The sequence below is a fragment of the Entelurus aequoreus genome, linkage group LG10 (assembly GCF_033978785.1).
Source record: "Entelurus aequoreus isolate RoL-2023_Sb linkage group LG10, RoL_Eaeq_v1.1, whole genome shotgun sequence".
In the NCBI taxonomy this organism is placed as follows: domain Eukaryota; kingdom Metazoa; phylum Chordata; class Actinopteri; order Syngnathiformes; family Syngnathidae; genus Entelurus; species Entelurus aequoreus.
Window position 1 is genome coordinate 20,503,907 of NC_084740.1, and position 9,554 is coordinate 20,513,460.

General features: G+C 40.5%; 1 protein-coding gene across 1 annotated transcript; it reads left to right on the top strand.

The window, feature by feature from the left end:
- The first annotated feature begins 1,148 nt into the window (after positions 1 to 1,148).
- On the top strand, positions 1,149 to 9,258 carry snrpa (small nuclear ribonucleoprotein polypeptide A). The gene is made up of 7 exons (XM_062062065.1): positions 1,149 to 1,228; positions 1,540 to 1,612; positions 4,601 to 4,773; positions 4,850 to 5,002; positions 5,097 to 5,243; positions 8,706 to 8,794; positions 8,864 to 9,258. Exons 2-7 carry the CDS (start codon positions 1,540 to 1,542, stop codon positions 9,021 to 9,023), a joined length of 795 nt encoding a protein of 264 aa, XP_061918049.1. The 5' UTR covers positions 1,149 to 1,228; the 3' UTR covers positions 9,024 to 9,258.
- Positions 9,259 to 9,554: the final 296 nt, after the last annotated feature.

Below are 9,554 nucleotides of genomic sequence, written 5' to 3' on the forward strand. Positions count from 1 at the left end.
CTACCAGCTTTATTTATTGTATTTTTTTTAGTTGTAACCAATTTTATTTAAATATATATATATATATATATATATATTCTTTATTCTTTTTTCCCCCTTTTTTTTAAATTGAATTTTATAGATCGTGTTCATTTTAACATTAGACGTTTGGAACTAAAGTACGTGTTAATCATTTCTTTTTTATTCCTTTCATGAAAATACGTATATACAAGCCACGTACAGTTGACACTTTTTTTTTGTTTCTTATACATTTCCATGTTCAGAAAACAGCAGATGGAAGACTACTATTCTTATATTTATCTACACCCCTTTTTAACACAAATTATTTTAGATGACTTTATCACTGTTCCCTCCACCAACACCTGAACTCCAACATACTTTTTAATTTTCGTTTAAGCATTTTCACAATGACACGTCCAATCAAAATCAAAAATCAGTTTGATATAATTCCAGTTGTCTTTTTTTGTAACTCTTTTTAAATTCAAATATATTCTTGCAACTTTTTAAGTCTTTCTTTAGAGAATTCCATGCTTGCACAGCAGCAACAGACAAGCACATTTGTTTCAAATTTGTTCGCACTCTTTGATGTTTAAAATCATACGGCCTTCTGTGGTTCTCATCTTCAGACGTGAACACAAATAACTTTTGTAAGACCTTCGGAATAACTTTATTTCTAGCTTTGAACATCACTAATAGAGTATGCAATTCTACTTTGTACAATGTATTTTAGTTTGAATAATCCTGCCCTAATGAAGAGTGGATTTGTGTGGTCTCTATATCCTACTGTAAAAATGATACGAATTACTCTTTTCTGTGAAAGAAATGAAGGCATTATGTTGCTGGGATATGTATTTCCCCATATTTCTGCACAATAATTGAAATAAGGTAGAATAATTGAGCAATATAACATTCTCATTGTGTTATACGGGAAACTTTATTTAACCTTGTTCAAATAAGCTTTTAGATACCTTATTTTTCACATGCAATATATGAGCTTTCCATTTCAACTTTTCAACTAAGAAGACCCCAAGAAATTTGATTTCGTGTTGTGGGGTGAGTGAGGTAATACGAATGAGAGTAATACACAAACTGGACTCTGGGTGGTAGCATAGTGCCGTCACACGTTGTTTGCAACCACCAACGAGAAGAGCAAGAAATGCGTCTCGTTTCCTTTGTGTAATATCGCGAGACTTGAACGTTTTCTCTTGTGTACTGTTGCGCGTTCAAGGTAAGTGCTCGTTGAAGTCTCACTTCGCATATAAACCAATACGTTCGTTTGGAAGAGTGTTGCGCACTATTTTAGTTTATTTATTCGAATGTTTCATGGCATTTGAAAATAGGACGACTTGTAAAGGACAGCGTGGTCGTAGTGAACTGGTTGGACTCCACGCTGTTCAAATGAATGGGGGTTGCTAATGCTAGTGGTTAGCTTTTTATCCAGGCGGTAACGTCCTTTTTTTGTGGCTTTGTGTTCATTTAAGTCTATTATTTTGTTTTGTGTTCATTTAAGTCTTTTATTGTTTTGTTTTAAACTCTTAGATGACTACGACAGAGGCTCGGCTCAAACACACAATCTACATCAACAACTTGAACGAGAAAATCAAGAAAGATGGTGAGTTCCGCCTTTTCAGTACTTTCATTTTTTGAATTATATAAACCTTTACTTATAAATTGCAACCTTTACAAACCATTGAGGAATAATAAACAAAATACGTACAAAAACAGTACAAAACAGCGCCAGGGGGTAACTCAATAAAGTAACTAAAATAAAATGCAAAATATATGTATATATATATGTGTATGTATGTATATATATGTAACAAAGTGTAAAGCCACAGGCTCACACAACTTCAGTCCATCCATCTTCTCCCGCTTATCCGAGGTCGGGTCGCGGGGGAAGCAGCCTAAGCAGGGAAGCTCAGACTTCCCTCTCCCCATCCACTTCGTCCAGCTCTTCCTGAGGGATCCCGAGGCGTTCCCAGGCCAGCCGGGAGACATAGTCTTCCCAACGTGTCCTGGGTCTTCCCCGTGGCCTCCTATCGGTCGGACGTGGCCTAAACACCTCCCTAGGGAGGCGCTCGGGTGGCATCCTGACCAGATGCCCGAACCACCTCATCTGGCTCCTCTCCATGTGGAGGAGCAGCGGCTTTAATTTGAGCTCCCACCAGATGACAGAGCTTCTCACCCTATCTCTAAGGGAGAGCCCGCCACCCGGCGGAGGAAACAAATTTCGGCCGCTTATACCCGTGATCTTGTCCTTTCGGTCATAACTCAAAGCTCATGACTATAGGTGAGGATGGGAACGTAGATCGACCGGGAAATTGAGAGCTTTGCCTTTCGGCTCAGCTCCTTCTTCTCCACAACGGATCGATACAGCGTCCACATTACTGAAGACGCCGCACCGATCCGCCTGTCGATCTCACCATCCACTCTTACACAATTCTTACACAATTTCAGTAAATAATTTAAATTTGGAACACAGCATCGTCGTTTTCACAGCTTTTTGGTTGTTGGAGGTAGAGATTGTTTTAACATAGAGTTCTAACTATATACTTGATATATCGCGGGTTTGTCTCTGTGCGATACAGAAAATTACTTTGGTGATATTTGAGTATACGTTCTCATGCGGTTGCTTTTAGCTGCGGGCATTACACTACAGGCTCTTCTCACTCTTTCTTATCTCTCCTTCTCACAGAGACATAAAACAAGCGCACCTTCTTACATACGTCACATATTGTCGCGCGTGCAACGTCATACGCTCTTGCGGAGCAGAGAAGTAGCGGCATGGGTAACGTTAGCTGTGGTGCGAGCGGTAATACGAGACAGTAAAGGTGCGAATCTGGTAACAAATGAAGGAAGAAGAATTAATTCCCAAGAAAAACAGCAGGGGGTCCATCGTCTGGCGGTGGTTTGGCTTCAAGCGGGAAGATGTTGAACAGACAACCGTAATGTCAAGTATGTGGCAAAAGCGTTGCTACAAAAAGTAGCAGCTTTAGTAATGTAGCATCATTTGAAAAGTCACCGGCTAGAAAATGAAGAGTACTTGAAACTCTGCATGTCATTATCTCCGTTCGGTGCCACACCCACAAGCTGCCCAAGCAACCATTTCCAGTTTAACAGCGTATGAAACAAATAGTCAACAACAGAAGGAGATAACGTCCGCAAGAACCTACCACATAGCGAAGGACATACACTATTTGATTTCCTATTATGCAGCTCATTTTTATTTGACACTTATTGAAATATCTTGTGACATCATGCACAAAAGTGCACTTTATTTGTTTTAAACTATTGTAGTGGCGTTCTGTACAAAAAGTGTACTTAAATTTAGTGTTGTTTTGATATGTCACCTGAGTGACATCATGCACAAAAGTGCACACATAGCTTGTTTTAAAATGTCTCTGACAATCTTGCACTTTCTGTTTTGAAATGACATGAATGTTTGTGCCACTGCTTAATAACTGTTTAATAAATACACTTTTGCTAAATTGACTTAGTTGTGATTTCCCTCTCTGCATGAAAGTTTAAAATGAGCATATATTAATGCAATATGAAGAAGAATGTTTTAATGTAGACACATAGAATCATCATACTGCTGTGATTATATGCATCAAGTGTTCATTCAAGGCTAAGGCAAAATATCCAGATATATATCGTGTATCGTGACATGGCCTAAAAATATTGAGATATTAATAAAAGGCCATATCGCCCAGCCCTAGTTCACGCAGTGTTTAGTGACTAGCAAGCTGTCTAACACGCCCCTGACGGCACAATAAAGGTAAGAAGTACACAGAACGAAGAAAAAAAACATTTACCCTAATTTTCCCCAAATCCTCATTAGCTTTGGACCAACAGTTGTGACTTGTGTATAGTATGTCAACTGGGCTGGCTGCTTCCAATGTGTTTGTAATCACTGCACTGATTACAAATTGATTACATTGTCTGTGCTTTTACCTTTGTTTTTTTAAATATGTTTCATAGGTTTTGTTGTTGCGAGCCTGCATGGCTTCCAGATTTCGTCGTCATCATACTTGAATATTTAACTAATGTTGCTTTTTACTGCAATATTGATTAGTTTGGAATATTGGTAACACATGCAGAAAAGTTGCAATTCTGAAGTAAGGTTTAATAATTTACTGTTACTGAGTGAGATATACCACATTTCACACGTGTGCAGTATGTATGTTTGCTTACCCTCACACAAGATATTGTCATTCATTGGCACTCTATCTAGCCTTCCTGGCAAACCTTTACACTATTTTCCATAATTTTCTTCGATGCAATGCAAATGTTTCCTGCATTTTTGTCAAGTGGACCAATCCCATGCCGCACAACAGGGCATGTTTACGCAGCAAGAAACTCTTAAAAATTAAAGTCTAATGAGAAAGTTCAGTGTCGCTTTGGGCACAACATGGTGCCATGTAGTCATGTGACAGACTTTTGACCAATCATTTAGGAGATCGTCTGAAACCAAGTTGTCCTTATTTTCTATAGACTGCTCTGATTGGTACAGTTTGAGAATTACTGCTCTATATTATGACCAAATCCTGTGATTGTGAGGTCAAATGTTATTCTAATGTGTACATGTTTCTTTTTACAGAACTGAAGAAGTCCTTGTATGCCATCTTCTCACAATTTGGACAAATTTTGGATATCCTGGTGGCACGGACCTTTAAAATGAAGGGTCAGGCTTTTGTGATCTTTAAAGAGGTTACCAGTGCCTCCAATGCTCTGCGTTCCATGCAGGGATTCCCTTTCTATGATAAACCTATGGTATGTTCGTCACTAGACTTTGACGTGTCCTGTACCGCCTGTGAATATGTTGTCAATCATTCAACTCACCCTACAGCGCATCCAGTATTCCAATCAGGATTCAGATATCATTGCCAAAATGAAAGGGACCTTTGTGGAGCGGGATCGCAAAAAGGAGAAGAAGAGGCCTCCTAAACCCGAGTCGAGTGGTAACAAGAAGGCTGCTGCCAACGCGGCTGGAGGCGTTCCTGTAAGTGGAACACGTTCATGTATATTGAGTCAAATTTGAGCGTTGCAGGTTTATTACTCAATTATGAGCCGCCATTACTTCTTTTTTTTATAAGGGAATGCCTCAAATGAACCAGGCCCGTATGATGCACATGCCAGGACAGCCACCCTACATGCCTCCACCGGGCATGATGCCACCCCCAGGGATGCCCCCAGGTTCCATGGCTCCTGGTCAGATGATGCCTGGCCAGATGCACCAACAGGTATTGTTGTCATTGAGAGCACATTTTTCTCTTAGGATGTCTGCACTGTTTCTTAAAACGAAAGTTGCAAATCTGTCAATTCGTGTAAATTGGTTACTGTTGTGACCTAGCCAGGGATGTAACAATATGAACATTTTCACATCACAGTTGTTGTGACCAAAATTGTCGCATTTATGTTGAATGCGCTTATACACACACTAAGTTTAAAAAAAATATATATATATATATATATTATAGCAATAATAAATAGACACGCAATATGCTTACCTTGGCAGATTAAACATTAAATATTGCTCTGGCTTTTTAAGAGCCATGATATTTTAATATATATATATATATATATATATATATATATATATATATATATATATATATATATATATATATATATGCTTCTGTTTTACTTTGTAAAAGTTTTAAAGTCCTTTTAAATTAATATCAAGGAAAACAAGGGGTGCATGTCCAGTTTGTGGTGTCACGTGGGTTCACTTCCTGTTGTAGACACCATTGTGTCATATGCTTTGGAGTGTAGATTGATCACCTGTTCTAAGATCCCACAGGGTCAATGTGCAAACTGAAATAGCTTAGTTGCTCAGACATCAATGAGTGTATACAAGTTTAAGTTTTGTAATGGGAAAATATGTTCATGTCTCCACTATTCATGTTACCGTTTAAGCTAGCCAACAGTTAGCATGCTAGCATTCTTATCCAGTAAATAAGCAGTATCCCCAGTTTGAGTTTTTCGAAGTGTGGTGTATCATCAAGACTAGGGATGTCCCGATCAACATTTTTCGGCTTCTGATCCAATTTAATTTTGACTCCAATACTTTGGCAATAGATTATAGAACTAAGCACTTTTACCAAGTACCGGTAAGAAATCTAAAGGGGCTGTTTGCAACTTCCTCACAGTTACATTTTTCAAAGCAACAAATATAACAAGAACTCCGTTGGCTAGCCTATGTTGCCATAAGTGGTTTAACAGAACAAATTTGCTTTAAAGTAGTCTATATTTTTCACAATTACGTCTTATCCCTTACTTACTGCTGGCTCAAAGAAAATTGGTGTATCCTGCGCATACGTCTTCACGTATGCACAGGAAGCACGTGCACATATACAAAAAGCAACAAACAATTTGCAGTCATTGCACTGAGCGCCACAGCCACAGACCGCACCGGGGACTGCCACCGAGAGGCGAACAGTACGCAGCCACCCTGGGTAAATGAGCAATTGACCTGCCACTCAGCGCGCAGCAGGCACCCAAGCCGATCCACCACCAGTCCGACTGCCCCCAAGCATGCCAGTAGATCCCACTGACATCCACTCTTTAAAAAAAAAAAGAAGAAAAAAAAGCCTGGTCGCCAACAAACCCATCCCGCATCCAGGCCCCCCCCCGCCCACCACCCACCAGGCATCTCAACCGGTAAAAAGCCATAAGGGCCCAGCCCCGCGCCCACAGCCGGCATACCATGGCACCTCAGCTGCGATCAGCAATGCACAATCATTGGTACTTTAACTTTTAAGTTTTCCCACTTGAAAAGATGAGAGGCCTGTAATTTTCATCATATGTACACTTCAACTATGAGAAACAGAATGGGGGAAAATAATCCAGTAAATCACATTGTCGGGTTTTTAATTAACTGGTAAATTCCTCTGTAAAATAAGTATATGGTTACCTACAAACAAGCAAGATTTCTGGCTTTCACAGACCTGTAACTTCTTCTTTAAGAGGCTCCTCTGTCCTCCACTCGTTACCTGTATTAATGGCACCTGTTTGGCCTCGTTATCAGTATAAAAGACACCTGTCCACAACCTCAAACACTCACACTCCAAACTCCACTAAGGCCAAGACCAAAGAGCTGTCAAAATTGTGGACCTGCACCAGGCTGTGAAGACTAAATCTGCAATAGGTAAGCAGCTTGGTGTGAAGAAATCAACTGTGGGAGCAAGTATTAGAAAATGGAAGACATACAAGACCACTGATAATCTCCTTCGATCTGGGGCTCCACGCAAGATCTCACTCTCCCCGTGGGTCAAAATGATCACAAGAACGGTGAGCAAAAATCCCAGAATCACACAGGGGCACCTAGTGAATGACCTGCAGAGAGCTGGGACCAAAGTAACATCAGTAACACTACGCTGCCAGGGACTCAAATCCTGCAGTGCCAGACGTGGCCACCTGCTTAAGCCAGTACATGTCCAGGCCCGTCTGAAGTTTGCTAGAGAGCATTTGGATGATGCAGAAGAGTATTGGGAGAATGGCATATGGTCAGATGAAACCAAAATATAACTTTTTGGTAAAAAGTCTACTTGTCGTGTTTGGAAGAGAAGGAATGCTGATTTGCATCCAAAGAACACCATACCTACTGTGAAGCATGGGGGTGGAAACATCATGTTTTGGGGCTGTATTTCTGCAAAGGGACCAGGACGACTGATCCGTGTAAAGGAAAGAATGAATGGGGCCATGTATCGTGAGATTTTGAGTCAAAACCTCCTTCCATCAGCAAAGACATTGAAGATGAAACATGGCTAGGTCTTTCTGCATGACAATGATTCCAAACACACCACCCGGGCAACGAAGGAGTGGCTTCGTAAGAAGTATTTCAAGGTCCTGGAGTGGCCTCGCCAGTCTCCAGATCTCAACCCCTTAGAAAGTCTTTGGAGGGAGTTGAAAGTCTTTGTTGTCCAGCGACAGCCCCAAAACATCACTGCTCGAGAGGAGATCTGCATGGAGGAATGGGTCAAAGTACCAGCAACAGTGTGTGAAAACCTTGTGACGACTTGCAGAAAACGTTTGACTACTGTCATTGCCAACAAAGGGTATATAACAAAGTATTGAGATTAACTTTTGTTATTGAACAAATACTTATTTTCCACCATCATTTGCAAATAGATTGTTAAAGAAATCATACAATGTGATTTTCTGCATTTTTCCCCCCAATCTGTTTCTCATAGTTGAAGTGTACCTATGATGAAAATTGCAGGCCTCTCATCTTTTTGAGTGGGAGAACTTGCACAGTTAAAGTTAAAGTACCCATGATTGTCACACACACACACACACACTAGGTGTGGTGTAATTAGTTTCTGCATTTGACCTATCAACCTTGATCACCCCCTGGGAGGTGAGGGGAGCAGTGAGCAGCAGCGGTGGCCGTGCCCGGGAATCTTTTTTGGTGATTTAACCCCCAATTCCTTGGTGACTAAATATTTTGACTAAATACTTTATATTTTTTGCCCCACTGTACATACATACATACACACACAGGCACACATACACGCGCATCCATATACACAAACACACACATAATTAAAAAATAAGACACTGTGAATTCAATCTTAACTAGTTTGCTGTCAAAAGAAGCTGAATTACAGTTTATCCAAGGCCAAGCTGACATTTATCCTTTGATCATTGAGTGCCTGCTCTTTTGAATTTTTTTACTTTTTAACAATGCATTTGTGCTTCAGGTTTCGGAAAATCCTCCCAATCACATCCTCTTCCTGACCAACTTGCCCGAGGAGACCAACGAACTCATGCTGTCCATGCTCTTCAACCAGTCAGTACAAACTCCTCCACGTATGTGTTTGTAACTATCGTACAAATACTAACTGTGTCATTTGTCCAGATTTCCAGGATTCAAAGAAGTGCGTCTGGTTCCTGGTCGCCACGACATCGCGTTTGTGGAATTTGACAATGAAGTCCAGGCAGGTGCCGCACGTGACTCACTGCAGGGCTTTAAGATCACACAAAGCAATGCTATGAAGATCTCGTTTGCCAAGAAATAACAGGTGGGACGAAACCTGCCTCTTCATCGCTCTCACACAGGTCTGAGATTTAGTGACATTTTTTATATATATATGTATCAAGTTCTCTCTTTTTTTTTTAGGATTATTATTACTACTACTATTTTTAAAGTTCACCAGTTTAGCTGTGTTCGTATTAAAGCATTGCACCCAGCGTCTGGTCCATCAGACATTGTACCTGGAGCTGTTTATGTTGAAATTAAAACGTTATCAGAGATGATGTGCTGCCCATGACTAATTTGTTCATATTTGAGGATTGTTAAGCTCAGCAGAGGGCGCCATTGGACTATATTGCAAAAATGTGCAGTCAGTCTGCCAGTGAAGGTGAGTATATGCAGCTAAGACCAAAATTGTTTCATGCCCACCCTTTGACTCAAATGAATTATTTAATGAATGGGTACATTTTAGAGTCTATGCCAGGGGTGCCCATTACGTCGATCGCGAGCTGCCGGTGGATGGTGGAGGGTGTGTCAGTCGATCGCCAGCCAGGCATTAAAAAAAATAGACCTAAAA

Coding starts and splice junctions, on each gene's coding strand:
- snrpa (XM_062062065.1), top strand. CDS start 1,540: ATGACTACGACAGAGGCTCGGCTCAAACACACAATCTACATCAACAAC. Junction 1,613..4,600: donor CGAGAAAATCAAGAAAGATG/GTGAGTTCCGCC, acceptor TTCTTTTTACAG/AACTGAAGAAGTCCTTGTAT. Junction 5,244..8,705: donor CTGGCCAGATGCACCAACAG/GTATTGTTGTCA, acceptor TTTGTGCTTCAG/GTTTCGGAAAATCCTCCCAA.